The sequence below is a fragment of the Neomonachus schauinslandi genome, chromosome 10, assembly GCF_002201575.2.
Source record: "Neomonachus schauinslandi chromosome 10, ASM220157v2, whole genome shotgun sequence".
NCBI lineage: Eukaryota > Metazoa > Chordata > Mammalia > Carnivora > Phocidae > Neomonachus > Neomonachus schauinslandi.
Window position 1 is genome coordinate 39,731,807 of NC_058412.1, and position 18,594 is coordinate 39,750,400.

General features: G+C 40.5%; 1 protein-coding gene across 1 annotated transcript in view; it reads right to left on the bottom strand.

The window, feature by feature from the left end:
* Nucleotides 1-18,594, bottom strand: part of KCMF1 (potassium channel modulatory factor 1) — a 77,115-nt gene that overhangs the window by 21,898 nt on the left and 36,623 nt on the right. Inside the window, exons 2-3 of the mRNA XM_021697436.1 lie at nucleotides 7,505-7,672; nucleotides 3,011-3,150 (exon numbers count right to left, since the gene is read on the bottom strand). Of these exons, the coding sequence (XP_021553111.1) occupies nucleotides 3,011-3,150; nucleotides 7,505-7,672 (308 nt within the window). The remainder of the gene's footprint in view (nucleotides 1-3,010; nucleotides 3,151-7,504; nucleotides 7,673-18,594) is intronic.

The window sequence follows — 18,594 nt, forward strand, 5'->3', positions numbered from 1 at the left end:
TCAATGCCCTTTTATGTCCAAAGAAAAGTTTTTCTACCTCCCATGTTTCTTCCGCCATCCTAACACTTCCTCAATAATCCGTATTTGTAATCCCATTTGCTCACTTCCAATACCAGATTGATGGATTTTAAAATTACATACTGTGCTCCCTCCTCTCAATTCTTCCCACACCCAAACTCCAGTTAGTTGTCCCAATCTACCAACTCTCAGGGATTTTAAGAACTCGTGCTTAATTTCAAAATCACATTGTTTATCATATTTGGTGTTCACATAAAGACTCCTGAGATTATACCCAATCTGCTTCTTACATTTTTAACTAGTCATCACCTTCCCTACATATTCTGTACAATATCTGGCTTTGAAGGGTCCCCTCCATACCCGCATAATCAAAAGTCTCTTGAGTAATCGCAAATTAATCTTAAGAAGGGAGGCAAATCTTAGGTTAGGGCCTTAGAGTCCCTACAGTTGAAAAAGGAAACAGAAAAATATAGACAAGTTTACAAAGCTGTCTACAAAGTTGTTTTGAAAATTAACCTCCAGTAGACCTTCTTGCCGGCTGTGTCAGGTATCAGTAAATGCTTTCTAGTGGTGACAATGACATCTACAGTGACAGAGCCTCTTGCCCCTAAATGTTCCAAATGGATGCTGGTTAGAAGAGTGAGATCCTTAAGGCCTCCAGGAAGATACAAACTGCTGGCCTAGAGGACAAATGCAGGAAACACAGGGACAAAAGCAAGAGAGCACGCTGAGCATTCAGAAAGAAAAATGCAAACAGGAAGAGAAAAGGAGGGACAATTAGCTGGTACGTGAATACAGTCCCCCACCAAAATGACAGGACTCACTCCTGAACTCCAGAACTTTTCCATGTTTGACTAACCATGACTTTGGCCCAACACTGTGGCGGGGGTGGGGTGAGAGGGGTCGACTAGTAACCTCACCTGGACATTTACATGCAACCGTAACGTTATTACAGCTGGTAACATGCTCCACGCGTACAGAGAGGCAGTCAAAGTACTGAATAACTGGGGTGGCATAGGCCCCAGCCCTGCGGCACGGACACTACTCAGGATGCCACACGTAGTGCCAGCCCGGGATTGAGGAGGACATGACTCACATAATTTGAAGAAGAAAAAACCCTGTCCTTCACATCAAAGGGTCTTGTTTGCTTGCCATTTTTCACTTGAAATGCCTGGGTGGACACACAGGGCAGATGCAGTGTTCATACGGACTAGGGGCTGATGAGGAGGCAGCAATCCCTAGAACACTCCACTAGCACCAGTCGAAAAGCAGCAAGGCCACGGTCTCAAGCCATGTACCGAAAGCCTGGGAGCTTCATAAAGGCACATACTGAGCAGGACTTCCGAGAGACACACCATGCAACCATTTGTGGGCGGCGAGTATTTAATTTTCACACTGTGGATCAGGTATAGAGGAGTGTCAACAAATTTTGAGTATTTACTCTCAGGAAAAAAATAAAGGCAAAGCTGCTGAGGCAGAGCTACTGATTCTTATTTGAAAGAATTAGCTCTTCATTCATGGAAAGGACTTAACTTTCTGCTAGATTTGCCCATTTCGGATGTGAAAAACGGAGCAGCTGTCCTGTCCGGGTGGGGTGATGAAAGTCCTATACTAGGACCTACTGCCTAGGAATGATCTTAGGAATGCCTGGTTCAGTCGAGAAACCCTTCTCTGGGTAACTAAAGTATCCAAACTGAACAGAAATTAGGTCAAAAAGGAATTATTCCAAATTTCCCACAACCACCACCACAGAGTGCAATCAAGTCCACACTCCTCAGACTGGTACCTGGGACTGTACCTGAAGGAAGCAAGATCACCTTTACAGAAGAAGAAGAACAGATGAAGAAGAGTAGTAAAATGTGACAACAGTATTCTGAGGCCGCAAGATGGTGTGAGACGAAAGCAGTTCTGAGCTGTTAGATAGTAAAATCTGGCTGGAGGACAAACATAATGTAAATTTACCAAATGTCTGAACTATAAATCTCTTAAGCAACTTTAAGCATCCACCTAAGCAGTGTAAATGGGCATAGAAGTGAACCTGAACTATGCACAGCTGTAACAGCAGGGCTGCAGCAGAGATAAACTAGGACAGTGGTTAAGTAGGGACTCTACAACCCAGAGGGACTCTGGCTGACTTCAAACACCTGGCTCTGCCCCTTAGTAGCCATGTATCCCCAGACACGCTATTTCTCTTGAGTTTCAGCTAATTTGTTTTGAGCACACTTAGGAGCTGATTAGTTGATGCAATGTGCAATTGCTTGTGCCAAAATTCTCCAAATTCCAGACCTAGAGTTTTATCTCCCATCTCTCACTTTATCTATTATTACCAATGGTAAAGGGGGGACGGGGGGGCTCCTTTGGGTGCGCTTTATCATTTGGTAAAAAGTTGAATATAATGCTGACTCAGATGTCAAGTAAAATATCCGAAAAGCTTTCAAAGCAAGATTTTCTTTGTGCATTATTCTAGGTCCTTGGCTTTTAGCCACTGGGAAAGATTAAAGTAAGAGGAATTTCTAGGGACCTTACAGCACTGACCTGATGAAAACCAAGTAAGTGATCTGTTACAATGAGATGTGACCATGGATTACTATACTTAATGACTTAAGATTTAAAAATTTCCTTACGAAGGTTTCCCTGTCGAAGAGAAATGAAGCAGGTAGCAAGAATACTCTAGAAAGAGCTGTGCTGCAGGCTGGGGTGCTTCTACCCTGTTCACAGGGCATTTGCTAAGGGCTCCTGAATTTGGTCAAGATTCCACTGTGCTTTCAGAAACAGGGTAAGAAAGGCTAGTGTGAACAAATGAAGCGTGTTATCTTGCACATGTACAGCCTCCTAGGATGTGGAAAACTTGCTGTTAAAAGATAATTTTAGTAATTATTATGCCAACAATATCAATCCACTTAGCAGGAGATAGAGGACAGTGACCTACTTTATTTTTATAGAAATGATGTACTTTAACACATCCTTTTAGACACAAGGCTGCTTCACTCACCACTTCTGTTGATGTTTCTGCATGTTCAGAAGTAACATGTTCTTGAAGAGATGTCTCCGTATAGCCCATTTTTCCACAATAGGGACAAGTAAAAGACTGCGGCTGTTCTACAGAGAAAGCTTCCCCACCATAGTACAAATCTGAAAAATAAAGTGTAACTGTAGTGAGAAATAATTACTGGGTTTTTTTGGTTTTTTTACTAAATAAAAATGTAAACAGAGGGTACAATAACGTAAAACAAAGGTGTGCCTGAAATCTCCAACCACCTCACTCTGTCAAGGAGTGCTTAAGAACCTCTCTGCTTACGTATGCAACATCCTTATTCTCCCCGGGACTCTGTGACACCCCTCCAAAATTTCTTTTCTACCCATATAGCTATTATTGCCTTAAGAGAAAAACAAAGCAAATAACTTTTTATATCTCCATTTAATTTTGAAAAAAAAAAAATTGGGGGGGGAAGATTTTAAGTAATCTCTACACCCAAGGTGGGGCTCAAACTCATGACCCCGAGGTCAAGAGTTACATGCCCCTCTGACTGAGCCAGCCAGGCACCCCGCCCCTTTCATTTAATTTTGAAACACCTCTCATTTCACATCTAGTTCTAATTTTATTGTTGTAATTTATTTTTTCTTTATCTCTGGATGTGTAGCAACGCCAATCTCAAAACAAAGAATTAGCAGGGTGAGGGGCGCCTTGTGGCTCAATTGGTGGGAGTGTGTGACTCTTGATTTCAGGGTTGTGAGTTCAAGCCCCACGTTGGGTATAGAGATCACTTAAAAATAAAATCTTAAAAAAAAAAATTAAAAATAATCAGCAGGGTGTATCCTAATACAAGAACACACGTGCTCAGAGTAGGTGACTGTGATCAATATGCCAACCCCCAGATGCAGCTTTTTGTCTAAAGCACACACCGTTCTTATAGCAGAAAGGACCCTAAGCATTCAGCTCTTGTAAAATGATAACTTGAATGGAGTACTACCACAACATACTCTGTCCAAACTGGTTACTGAAGAACTGACCAATTAGTGATATTCTATGCAAATAATGTGTTTGCCTCATTAGTACATCTCAAGTTCTATTTTTCTCCATTAGTAGCACAAAAGGAAATACAATTGCAAGTATATTTAGTATGTTACGTCCCTTCATTATAAAGAACTATATTCAACATGACACAAATCCTTAATAAGATATGATCATTTTTGTGAGAAGAGAAAATGAAACAGTATTCACTACATGAGAGATTTGTTCACATTCATTTTTGGGAAGATTTAGACTATCTTAAAAATATTTACCCATTTATTATATGCATAAGAGTTGCCAGGCAGATTTGGGGTAGGTGGGGATAAATATATAAAAATGAATAAAACTTGTTCCCCTGATAAAGGACATGTACAAAAAACCCATAGCTAACATCATACTTATTGGTGAAAAACTGGATGCCTTCCCCCCAAGACCTGGAACAAGACAAAAATGTCCACTCTTTTAAAGATGTCACTTTTTAAAAGATTATTATTTTATTTATTTTTATTTTTAAAAAAGATTTTATTTATCTATTTGACAGAGACACAGCAAGAGAGGGAACACAAGCAGGGGGAGTGGGAGAGGGAGAAGCAGGCTTCCCGCAGAGCAGGGAGCCCAATGCGAGGCTCGACCCCAGGACCCTGGGATCATGACCTGAGCCGAAGGCAGACGCTTAACGACTGAGCCACCCAGGCATCCCCTAAAGATTATTATTTTAAAGATTATTTATTTGAGAGAGAGCGAGTGGTCTCAGGAAGAGGGACCAAGGGAGAGAGAATGTCAAGTAGACTCCTTGTGAGCCCGATGTGGGGCTGGATCCCAGAATCCCAAGACCATGACCTGAGCCAAAACCAAGAGTCAGGACCTCAACCGACTAAGCCACCCATGCACCCCAACTCTCGACAATTCTATTCATTATTTTACTGGAGGGTCTAGTAATTAGACAAGGAAATGAAATGAAAAGCAGCTAGATGGAAAGGAAGAAGTAAAACCATCTCTATCAGCAGATGACATGACCTTGCATATAGAAAATCCTAGCGGTGCCTGGGTGGCACAGTTAAGCATCTGACTCTCAGTTTTGGCTCAGGTCACGATCTCATGGGATTGAGCCCCGCTTCAGGCTCTGTGCTCAAAGGTTCTGTCCCTGTGCCCACCCCCCTACTCTCTCTCTCTTAAAATATATAAATCTTTAAAAAAATAAATACATAAATCTTTAAAAAAAGAGAAAATCCTAAAAAAATCCACTAAAAACCTTTATAGAACAACAAAAACAATACAGGATACAAGATCTATATACAAAAACCAATTGTTCTTCTATACACTTGCAGTGAACAATCCAAAAGTAAAATTGTAAAAATCCATTTATAGTAACAGAAAGAATAAAATACTTAGGAACACATTTAATGAAAGAAGTGTAAAACTTATCCTCTGGTAACTACAAAACTTTATTGAAAAATATCAAAGATGACCTAAATAAATGGAAGAATAGCTCATGTTTATGGATTGGCAAACTTAATACCACTGCTCTCCAAAGTGATCTACAGATTCAAAACAATCCCCATCAAAATCCCAGTTGGCTTCTTTGCAGAAATTTGATGAGCTGATCCTAAAATTCTTTCACAGAAACTCAAGGGATCTAGAATACCCAAAACAATCTTGAAAAACAAAAGAAAACCAAAGCTGGAAGACTCATGCTTGTCAATTTCAAAGCTTACTATAAGTTTACAGTAATTAAGACAGGGTGGTACTGGCATAGAGAGAGATAAATAAATCAATGAAATAGACTCAGAGTCTAGGAAAAGACACATTTATGGTCAACCAACTTTTCTTTTTTAATAGCTTTATTGAGCTATCTTAGACATATAAAAATTGTGTATATTTATGGTATACAAATACATGTATACACTGTGAAAGATCACCACAATCAAGCTAACATATCAACCACCTCTACATAGTCACCTCTGTGTGTGTGTGTTGAAAAGATTTAAGATCTATCCTCTCCAAAAATTTCAATTATACAATATTGTTTAACTATGGTCACCATACTATATATATCAGCTCTCTAGAGCTTATTCATCTTGCATAATGAAACTTTGACCAACCTTTGACCAACATCGCCCCATCTCCCCAACCTCACTTCACGTCAACTGATTTTTAACAAGAATGCCAACGCAATTCGTTGGATAAAGAACAGTCTTTTTCAACAAATGATACTGGGATGACTGGATATCCATATGCAAAAGAATGGTCTACCTCATCATTCCATATACAAAAATTAATGCAATAAAAAAACTTTTAGAAGAAAACATAGTTTTAAATCTTCATGATCTTAGACTGGCCAATGGTTTCTTAGATATGACACCAAAAGCATAACAAATGAAAAAATAGATAAACTGGACATCATCAAAATTAAAACTTCTGTGCTTTGAAACACACATCAAAAAAGTGAAGACACGGGGGTGCCTGGGTGGCTCAGTCAGTTAAGTGTCCAACTCTTGATCTCAGGGCCCCAGGTTCAAGCCCCGCATCAGGCTCCACAGTGGGCGTGGAGCCTAGTTAAAAAAAAAAAAAAAAAATGGAAAGACAACCCATGGAACGCAAGAAAATTTCTGCAAATCATCCACCTGATAAGGAACTTGTATAAAGAGTATACAAGGAACTATTAAAACTCAGTAATAAAGACATACTGCCCAATTAAAAAAGGATCTGCATAGACATTTCTCCAATGCAGATCTACAAATGGCCATTAAGCATTAGAAAAGATGGTCACTATCATTAGCCATCAGAGAAATGCGAATCAAAACCCCATGACAGGGCGCCTGGGTGGCTCAGTTGGTTAAGCGACTGCCTTCGGCTCAGGTCATGATCCTGGAGTCCCGGGATCGAGTCCCGCATCGGGCTCCCTGCTCGGCGGGGAGTCTGCTTCTCCCTCTGACCCTCCCCCCTCTCATGCTCTCTCTCTCATTCTCTCTCTCAAATAAATAAATAAAAAAATCTTAAAAAAAAAAAAGTTTAAAAAAAAAAAAAAAAAAAACCCCATGACATACTACTTCATAGCAACTATGATGGCTGTAAATAGAAAGATAACAAGTGCTGACTAGCTAAGAAGCATGAAACATTTATAGCTTTTCTTATGGCTTAACAAGGTCTTCTAATCAACTGTAGAAACAATCTGCTTTCTGATAACCAGAGCAAGAATATTTGTGTGCTGCTGGCAAGAACAGTCCATTGACTTTACTCCTTTACTGAGGCACTCTTCCATCTCAGACCTTGTCAGTTTTATAGATCTCTGAATGGCTTTCATGAACAATTAAGCTATGATTAAGAGAATTACTTAGAATATAAAAGTAAGATTCATGTTACTTTTAATGTATTCTATTGGCAAGAGTCTTAGAACATTTGCCTTTACTTTTTCACGCACACACACACAAACTTCTAAATGACAACCCATTAAAATGTGAACTAAATACATACCAAAATCTACTCTTGTTAATATGCACTGCATTGGGTGGTCAGTTGTATGCCTTGTTGTTGTTGCACCACTTTCATAACAAGATGCACAAAGATCGTAATCGTAGCAAATTAAACACTTGTATCTGCGACCTCGGAAATTTCCTTTTAAACATGCATCACAGCTGACACCTATTAAAAAAAAGAAATATCATGAATTAGCAGCTATGTAACAGGCCACACTCCACCTCATTGTTATACATTTTTTAAGGTACACATTTAACCCCACATTTCCTTCCCAAAATGACTAGAAACAACATAGTAAAATACCACAAGAATTTCCAACAATATGGTGGATGTTACTCTGATTTACATTCCTAATGAAAATAACTTTAAAAAATGATGCCATTTGCAAGAGCATTAAAAAAATGCCTATGAATAATCTAGCCAAAGATAGGCAGCCCTTTATGAAGCAAATAAGTAAACATATATTCAGGGATGCCTGGCTGGCTCAGTGGGTGGAGCATGCAACTCCTGATCTCGGGGTTGTAGGCTTGAGCTCCATGATGGGTGTGGACATCACTTAAAAAAAAAAAAACTTTAAATAAATAAATATATATATACACGTATGTATGTGTGTGGATGCTCAAAGACATTTAAAGGACTTTCAAAAATAAAAATATGTTTACAAATGAGAAGCTTCATGAAACGAAATGTCAATTCTCCCCAAATCGATTGGTGGAATCAATGCAATTCTAATCAAAATCACAAAAGAAGTTTTTGTGGAACATGACAAGCTGACTCAAATTTTTATGCAAGTTGCAAAGGGCCAAGAACAACCAAGATATTCCTGAAGAAAAATAAGATGGAGGGATTTACTTAACATATCAAGCACTATTATAAAGCTACAGTTAGGGGCACCTAGGTGGCTCAGTTGATTAACTCTTGGTTTTGGCTCAGGTCATGATCTCACGTCCTGGGATCGAGCCCCACATGGGGCTCCCTCCTCTTCAGGAAATCTGCTGGTCCCTCTCCCTTCCCCTCTGCCCCTCCTCCGTGCATGCTTGCTTTCCAGTGCTCTCCCTCTCACAAATAAAGTCTTAAAAAATTAAAAAAATAATAAAACCACAGTAATTAAGACAGGATACCATTGGCATGGAGACAGATCAACTGACCAATGAAACAGAACAGAAAACCCAAAACAGATACACACATGTTGAAATCTATTTTATGACAACAAAGTCCCTAGAGATCAGTGGGGAAAGGGAGATAATGAATGGTGCGCCAGGACAGGTGATTATCCATAGGTGGGGAAAATAAAATCGGATCTCTGCCACAGATCCCACACACAAAAATCATTTCCAGATGGTTTAAAGACAAATGCCAAAGGAAAGTGGGGGAGAAAAAAATCCCTGGAAGACAATATAGGGGAATATTTTTATGAGCTCAGAGTAGGAAACAATTTCTTAAAACACACACACGGTCCGAACCATGTGTTTAACTACATTAAAATTAAGATTTTTTTCTTTACCTTTTAATGCCCTATAGTGATGGAAAGACAAGAAGGCCCCGAAACTGGTGACATGAGCAACATACACAACAACAGTTTGGGGTTCAGAACACATTAAGAACTCTGACATATCAGTAAGAAAATGCCCAACATCTAATAGAAAAATGGGCAAATGGGCAAAGACTTGAGTGGGCACGAGGAAGAACAACCAACACAAATGACCAGGAAATATATGAAAATATGCTCAATCTCATCAGTCATCAAAGAAGTACAAATAAAACTATCACAAGCTATCATTTTACATCTACCAGTCTGGCAAAACCCTAGACATCTGATGATTTCCAGTGCTAGTGAGGATACACTAGTGAAGATACAACAGAAACACTTCTACTCTGCTAGTGGGAGCATACATCAGTACGACAACTTGCAAAATTTTGTTCACATTCTACTCAAGTTAAATCCGTGCAATTCCTAGGACTCTGCGACTTCTCTCTTAAGTAGATTCCCTGGGGACTCGTTTGTCTGTGTGTATCAGAAGAATGCAGAAGAATGTTCACAGCAGTTTTTCCAACAGGGGTGGGGGAGGCAGGGTGTTAACAACCCAAAGCCCAGTAACAGTCCATTACAGAATGAATTAGAAAATGCATCACAGCCACAGGTGAGGACTTCAAGAATCTCATATGACTGAAAGCAAGTCTCAAAGGATATATATAAAGTTCAAAAACACTATCTAGGGGCGCCTGGGTGGCTCAGTCGTTAAGCATGTGCCTTCGGCTCAGGTCATGATCCCAGGGTCCTGGGATCAAGTCCCTCATCGGGCTCCTTGCTCCGCGGGAAGCCTGCTTCTCCCTCTCCCACTTCCCCCTGCTTGTGTTCCTGCTCTTGCTATCTCTTTCTCTAATTAATAAATAAAATCTTTAAAAAACAAAACAAGGGGCGCCTGGGTGGCTCAGTCGTTAAAACGTCTGCCTTCGGCTCAGGTCATGATCCCAGGGTCCTGGGATCGAGCCCCACATCAGGCTCCCTGCTCTGCGGGAAGCCTGCTTCTCCCTCTCCCACTCCCCCTGCTTGTGTTCCCTCTCTCGCTGTGTCTCTGTCAAATAAATAAATAAAATCTTTAAAAAAAATAAAAAACAAAACAAAACGCTATCTAGTTTAGGAAATCAAACATGCAGTGAAACTATAAAGGGAAAACAGGGAATGATAAAATTTTGGTCAGTGCTTCCCTCTGGGGGATATGGAGCCCTCAGTGATCTTGAAAGGTTGGGGTTGACCCTCTTTTAGATCTGGCAGAGGGGGTCATCTGTAGTACCACTCTTGTTTTCCTTTAAGTAATTCCTGCATCCAACGTGGGGCTCGAACTCACGACCCTGAGATCAAGAGTTGTACACTCCTCTGAGCAAGTTAGGTGCCCCTGAAGGTCTTACATTATTTCATTCAGATGTTATCACATTTTCTGGTATACAATTCAATATCAGTACTAGTATATACAACCTTTTAAATCAGTCCTCAAAATACCCTTTCAGATTGTTAAGATTTCCCAAGTTGTACTGAGATCTCACCAAATTACACTGAAAGCCGAATGATGGCATCAAGCCAACAGTTTTTCAGCAAATTCAATAAATACTGAGTGCCTACTATGTTCTAGGTGGTGCGCATAGAGCAATAAATGACACAGACAAAGCTCTGCCCCTGTGAAGCTAACATTTGAGTGGGTTAAGACAGGTATAAAAACAAATGAAGCTGTAAAGCAAGTTAGAAGAAAGTGCTACGGAGAAAAATAAAGCAGAAAAGGAGAAATTGTATGAGCAGCAGAGCTTCACAAAAAAGATGGTATTTGAGCAAAAAGATGGAATACTTCAAAATTTGCTCATTCAAAACAGCTGCCAGGCAGGACAATGCTTTTAACATAATATTAAAAATACTGAAAAGGGGTAAATGACTACTCAGATTCACAAATGGAAATTTAATGTAACTGGATACAAGAACTTTGCCAAACAAATGTAGCATGAACTGTGCTAAAAAGGTGCCAGAAAGGTAAACCCAGCTTTGAACACTAACTTTTTGGTGTGTCCCATCTGAGGTTACTCTGCAGGCCCGCTTTTCTTTCCATAGTGGGGGCGCCTGCTGACCAATATAATGAACAAAACTTATGGCAACTGTGGATGGTGACCCCACTGCCAAACTCTGCAACCATCACTTTGTGTAGGAAGGTCTGATGATGTTTGTCCCTTGCCTGTTTTACTCTTCTGATAGAATAATTCTAAGTTATCTAAATCGAAATGCCTGTAGTTCTCCTACAGGGTCACGGTGTAGGGTCGTAGGAGGCTTCACCTACAACTCCACTGGAGTTCAGTAACTGTCAGACCTTTAAGAACTAGGGTTGCTGGGGCACCTGGCTGGCTCAGTCAGTAGAGCATGCGACCCTTGATCTCAGGGTTGTGAGTCTGAGCCCCATGGTGGGTATAGAGATTACTTAAAAAAAATAAAATCTTAAGAAATAGGGTTGCTGTTGTTGTTGTTTTTAAAAATTACTGTTTTTTGATGGAGTCATTTCTAATTTTAGTATATGTGCCACTGAAGCGAGCATGATGGAGTCATTTCTAAAATGTATGTTTTCAAACTTTTAAAAAAAGGTTTTATTTATTTATTTGAGAGAGAGAGAGAGAGCACAAGCAGGGGGGAGAGGCAGAAGGACAAGCAGACTCCCCACTGAGCAGGAAGCCCGATTTGGGGTTCGATCCCAAGACCCTGAGATCATGACCTGAGCCGAAGGCAGATGCTTAACCAGACTGAGCCACTCAGGCACCCCGTATGTTTTCTAACTTCTTAAACACTAAAGACATTTAACAACATTTCTGATTCGAAGTTATTATTTCAAACACAAATACTTATTTCAGCCATACCACCAAACATTATGTTAGGTAAGTTCTTAGGGTTTCTTAAAACGTTAAGAGTCACTTTGTAATGATCTATGGTGGCAAGTATGCTGGGGGGGGGGGGGTTGTGTGTGATTAGTGGACTATGATAGAGGACTATGAATAAAAAGTCGAGGAGGTGAAAATGTTTTACACCGCATAGTTTTTCCACACAGCCTGCCCTTCTCATTGAAGTATTAACTCTGCCATTTAACACTTCTAATTTAATACTTCTGTCAACATAAACTTAAATCAATACCTAATGAGTCCATATCTAATTTTACAGAAGATTCCATAGCACCTTCTGACTTGAAAGTAAAGCCCAGCAGCAGGCATAGGCTTTGTGGCCATTTCTCAACAGCAACCACGTCTTCCCCCACTCCCACTTAGAATTACCAAGCCTCATTTAGCTTTGAAGAGAAGCCCAGATTTCCCACTTAAAACAGAGTCCCTTCTTAGTATATCTGTCTGAATTCATTGTATAACACAGACTACCAAAATTTGCCTCCTTAGTTTCAACTACAGGCAATCTACAGTTCCTATTAGGGAAAATAAGCTCATTTCTGCACAGTCCCTTGGGTTAACAGTTGTGGTCCTACCTGGTACCAGGAGGCTCAGGAAAATCTGAAACAGAACATATATGTGGCATATGTAAAATTACCAATTCCTTGATAGGAAGAACAGAGCTACTTATGATTAGATGTTAAGAATTAAAGTTCCTGGGTGCCTGGATGGCTCAGTTGTTATAAGCGTCTGCCTTCGGCTCAGGTCATGATCCCAGGGTCCTGGGATCGAGCCCCACATCAGGCTCCCTGCTCCGTGGGATGGCTGCTTCTCCCTCTCCCACTCCCCCTGCTTGTGTTCCTGCTCTCACTTTGTCTCTCTCTGTCAAATAAATAAATAAAATCTTAAAAAAAAAAAAAAAAAGAATTAAAGTTCCTATAGAAAAGTATGATGTCACAACAGAAACAAGAGTTCAAATATTGTCAAAGAAAATACTGCCTTGTGAGACAAGGCTGGAGGACCACTGGGTGTTAGCACTGAGATCTACTGGATTAAAAACAATGTTTAGGGCGCCTGGGTGGCTCAGTTGGTTAAGCGACTGCCTTCGGCTCAGGTCATGATCCTGGAGTCCCGGGATCGAGTCCCACATCGGGCTCCCTGCTCAGCAGGGAGCCTGCTTCTCCCTCTGACCCTCCCCCCTCTCATGTGCTCTCTCTCTCTCATTCTCTCTGTCTCAAATAAATAAAATCTTTAAAAAAAAAAAAAACAATGTTTAGGTTCATTTACCCTATACTAAATACATCCTGCAAAAATGGGAGTTAACCAAATAATAAAATAGGCAACTCATCTTTGAATAATCTAGTGTTAGCCATAGTGTGTCATAAATAAATTTGGATAAGCATTGGTTTATAAAATGGTAACTGCACAAATTACATCATAAAGTTATGGTGGGATATTTGTGATCCCATCTGACCAAGCTACAAGATAAAAATGCCAGGAAATATAGTTTAACCTCAATTTTGGTACTGGCACTGGTGAAACTTAAATGAAGAGAATGTATGTGTATATCTCACAACTCCTATCTGTAAGAGGGATATCTGAGCACATTCATATCCTCAACATCTACCTTTTTATTTAACAGTTCTGTAAAATAAATACACAAAAGCTGTATGAACTAAAAATCAAAGGAAAGAATGCCCTCTAGTGGGAACAAAAAATAAGTTTAAAAAACCATTGAAATAGGGCGACTGGGTGGCTCAGTCGTTGACCGTCTGCCTTCGGCTCAGGTCATGATCCCAGGGTCCTGGGATTGAGTCCCACATCGGGCTCCCTGCTCGGCAGGAAGCCTGCTTCTCCCTCTCCCACTCCCCCTGCTTGTGTTCCTACTCTCGCTCTCTCTGTCAAATAAATAAAATCTTTAAAATAAAATAAAATAAAAAAATAAAAATAAAAAACCATTGAAATAATATGTAAAGTCTTTTTTACCCTTAATTTTCTAAAATGAAACAAAGAGGTTTCTACAGTTGTTTATTTACAGTGATTTGTTTATTTTTAAAGATTATTTTTAAGTAATCTCTACACCCAACGTGGGGCTCGAACTTACAACCACTGCATACTCTACCGAGTCAGTCACGCACCCCTATTTACAGTTTCAAAAACGAAAAACCAAAGGGTGATATAGCCTTTTCATTTGAATAAATTTTTAGGTAGGGAAGAGCTGATGGGAAGAGAAGGTCAATAAAGGGCAGCGGTGTGACAAGGAACACAGCGACAAAGAACACAGAAGGAAACTGACCCCACCTGGAATTTGAAGGCCTGGGATTATATAGTATCTGTCAATGACAATTTTTTAAAAAATATTTTATTTATTTATTTGACAGAGAGAGAGAGCACAAGCAGGGGGAGCAGCAGAGGGAGAGAGAAGCAGGCTCCTCGCTGAAAAGGAAGTCTGATGCAGGGCTCGATCCCAGGACTCTGGGATCATGACCTGAGCCAAAGGCAGATGCTTCACCAACTGAGCCACCCAGGTGCCCCTGTCAATGACAATTTATTTTGACTTCTAGTGCCGTGTAATTTGGAGAGTAGACTCTCTTTTTACTTTAACAAAATATCTAAGTACCATGCATTTTTAATAAGCCCATGCACTTCTAATAAGTGTGACTTAAAAAAAGAGGATATTATATTATATATGCTAGACAATAATTTTAATACTGAGAACGGTACAGAGAACTATGCCATTAAAACAATTTTACAATGATAAGGACAATTCCCAAGAAGAGGCTCTTTGCATTTAGGTGGTTGAAAAATCATGCAACTCTGAGAGGATCTCAGATGAACATGGAAGCAATTAAAGAAATGAACTATTGTAACTCAGTGAAAAGCAGAAGTAGCCAGTAATAAAGAAGATGGCTGAAAGATATTTCAAAATATCTGGAGAAATATCTCCAGCAAAACTGCTGGAGGAAGGAATTTAAGATATATTTTAAAATGCTTCACAAGCTGGGAGCCTAGAACAGGAGTGAAAAGCTTTCCCCCTTTCTATTAAAGCATCACAGAGGAAATACAATCATGCCTTGCAAAGGTAAAATAACTCTAGGAGTTAAAAAAAAAAAAAAAGCCCTACTTAATTATTTTTAGAATTATGAACAAAACCAAAAAAATTAAATATATCTGTAACTCTATACATGTTTATTTTTAAAAATCTCTGCCATATGGTTATGGGAGAAAGTCAAGAGGACAGAAAATTGGGTAGAGAGACCCATATAAAGATACCATTCAGAAAAAGACCTATAGTTTTGTTTTTCTTTTTTTTTAACATTTTATTTATTTATTTGACACAGACACAGCAAGAGAGGGAACACAAGCAGGGGGAGTGGGAGAGGGAGAAGCAGGCTTCCCGCCAAGCAGGGAGCCCGATGAAGGGCTTGATCCCAGGACCCTGGGACCATGACCTGAGCTGAAGGCAGACGCCCAATGACTGAGCCACCCACCCACTCAGGTGCGCCTCTTTTTTATTTTTTTCTAAAGACTTTATTTATTTGACAGAGGGAGACACAGCGAGAGAGGGAACATAAGCAGGGGGAGTGAAAGAGGGAGAAACAGGCTTCCCACCGAGCAGGGAGCCCGATGCGGGGCTCGATCCCAGGACCCTGGGACCATGACCTGAACCGCAGGCAGACACTTAACGACTGAATCACCCAGGTGCCCCTGAATAAAAACCTATAGTTAAAGAGAGTCCAGGGGCAGAGAAAGAAGACATGAGAAAGAGGTATACAGGGGCACCTGGGTGGCTCAGTCGTTAAGCGTCTGCCTTCAGCTCAGGTCATGATTCCAGGGTCCTGGGATCGAGCCCAACATCGGGCTCCCTGCTCTGCGGGGAGGCTGCTTCTCCCTCTCCCACTCCCGCCACTTGTGTTCCCTCTCTCACTGTGTCTCTCTCTCTGTCAAATAAATAAATAGATAGATAGATAGATAAAATCTTTAAAGAAAAAAAAAAAGAAAGAGGTATACAGCTGGGGGAGGGCAAGACTCAGAAAGAACAGAACTGGGTGACCAAGAGGAACACTGGAGTAGGGAAAACATGGAGAAGTTTGGTAAGTAGGTTGATAGTACTTGTGCTTTTCACACTTAATAGACCTGCTTGAAACTGATACATTTACCTGGCAATTTAGAACAACCCTTTCTGTATGGAGACTGGGCTTTCTTACTTTTATTGTTTTTAGGTAGAATTCTACAAGTTATATCATATGTAACAAGAAGGAGCATCCGTCTATCCTTTCATTATTTACTATCTACTATGTGCCAGGTACAGCAGTGAACACAAATGTTTGCTACACAGAGCTAATACTCCAGTGGTGTGAATAGCAACTTCTATCATTACTTACTGTGTGCCAGAAAGCTTACATATATTGCTTTCTTAATCTTCACAACAAAGTTATGAGGCAATTGTGACGTGTGATTAAACTTCTTTTGTGGCTAAGGATGATTCAAAGCCAGTTCAAATCTGCCCCAAAAAGTGGACAGAGAGGCAGGGGTTAGACATTATATTAAAGAGTTCCTTATGCATTTTGTCAAGGAGGGAAGTTAAATTCATCTCTAAAAGTTCCCAATGTAGAGGAAGTTGGTCCATTCTGGAATAAATGATTGGTTTGCTTGGTTTTAAAGAACTTGGTCTACCCTCTTATTTCACAGAAACGCATCCCTCGCCTGCAAAAGGAAGCCTATCTTAGTAACAATGGACTTGCTCACTCATGAACTGGTGAACAGCCTTTCAGAAACTCTTATCTGGAAATAGAGAGGCTTCTATATTACTCAAGCTATTATATTCAGCCATGATTAGAGCTGTTTTCTGACTCACACATACAACGAAGGAAGAGGAGGTATATAAGGATCTCAATGAATATCTGTCGAATGAATGAAAAGAGAAGAGGTATACAGCTGGGGGATAATTAGATAAGAGCTCAAAAAGAGAGAAGGGAAAAGGGATTAATGTGAGTCTATAATAGACTTCTTGATGTAAGGATGACTGAATGATGAAAATTGAGGGGGAAGAGAAAGGGACTGAACAACAGGTACTCGTTTTCTATAGGAGGAAAGAAAATGAGTGGGGCAAAAATGCCACGCCCAGTATTTCTGGGCACCAGCCACCAGCCAGCCACATCAGCCCAGAAGAGTCTGGCTGGCAGCTCTAACAGATGACGCCCCTGGTGCTGGGAAACAGGTTACTGACTGCCAGTCACAGGTTTATGTGTAAAAATAAAAAATAAAAACCCAGTATTCACATATATATGTGCAATTCGGTGTAGTTGCTTTAAACAACACACAGTGCACAGAGATGACTCTGTTTGCAGACCCTCCCCAGGCAGGTCTATGGGGCAAGGCAGAGTGCTCCAGCCCTCCCAAAACAAGTATCCTCAGACAAGGCGATCATTTTAATGAAAATATCTAGTGCTTATATTTTGCAGAGATTGGGAAAAGAGAGTACTAGTAAAAAACATTAAATTTCAAACCTGTAGGTGCTAGTCTAAAAAATTAAAACACTTAAACAGGCATGACACAACACAGGAGACTCTCCCTCAGCTCACCTCTACCCAGCAATGTTCCTTCAATAACCAATCAGTGTTTAACTGACCTTGATGCCCAGGCACCTGCAGAAAGGCTTGGTCACTGAACTGTTGTTCTTTTACAGATACGTAAACAGAGGACACAAGCACCAAGCACCTTGCTCCAAAAGCACACAGCTATCGAGTGGCAAACCAGTGACTGCTACACAGGGTAATCTACTGAGGCATGCCTTCTGACAATAATAAATCTGTTGTTATTTCAGAAGTGGATATCTTCAGCAGTTTTTATTTGCTACGGCGTAGAGATAAATAAAATTTCAGTAAGCTGGAAACATGTCTGGCCGCACTTCTTCAAATCACAGCAGAACAATCAATATGACTCTCAAATATATAGTTTATTTTTCACTTTTGGTCTTTTCAAGCATATCAGGAAATCCGGTATACATGCATCTTCAGACATGGGAATCGACAACCTATGACACATGACACAATCACATCCTGCAATACTACACCACTGCACTCCAATGAACTACCAGACTTCCCTGCATCAACGTGCGTCAGTCCCTACAAAAAAAAAAAAAAAAAAAGTGGTAAAAGGATACATACTATATGGAACCACTTCCATAAGTTTAAAAATACACAACACAATATTCTATGGACACATACGTATGTGGAAAGCATATTGAAAGGTGGACAGAAAGGATACACATCAATTGCAAGAAGTGCTACCTCTAGGAGGTAGAGAGATGGAAGGAAATAGAATGGAATCAAGAAAGGATATAGGGCGCCTGGGTGGCTCAGTCGGTTAAGCGACTGCCTTCGGCTCAGGTCATGATCCTGGAGTCCCGGGATCGAGTCCCATATCGGGCTCCTTGCTCAGCAGGGGGTCTGCTTCTCCCTCTGATCCTCCCCCCTCTCATGTGCTCTCTCTCATTCTCTCTAATAAATAAATAAAATCTTTAAAAAAAAAGAAAAAGAGGGCGCCTGGGTGGCTCAGTTGGTTGAGCGGCTGCCTTCGGCTCAGGTCGTGATCCTGGAGTCCCTGGATCGAGTCCCGCGTCGGGCTCCCTGCTCGGCGGGGAGTCTGCTTCTCCCTCTGACCCTCCTCCCTCTCATGCT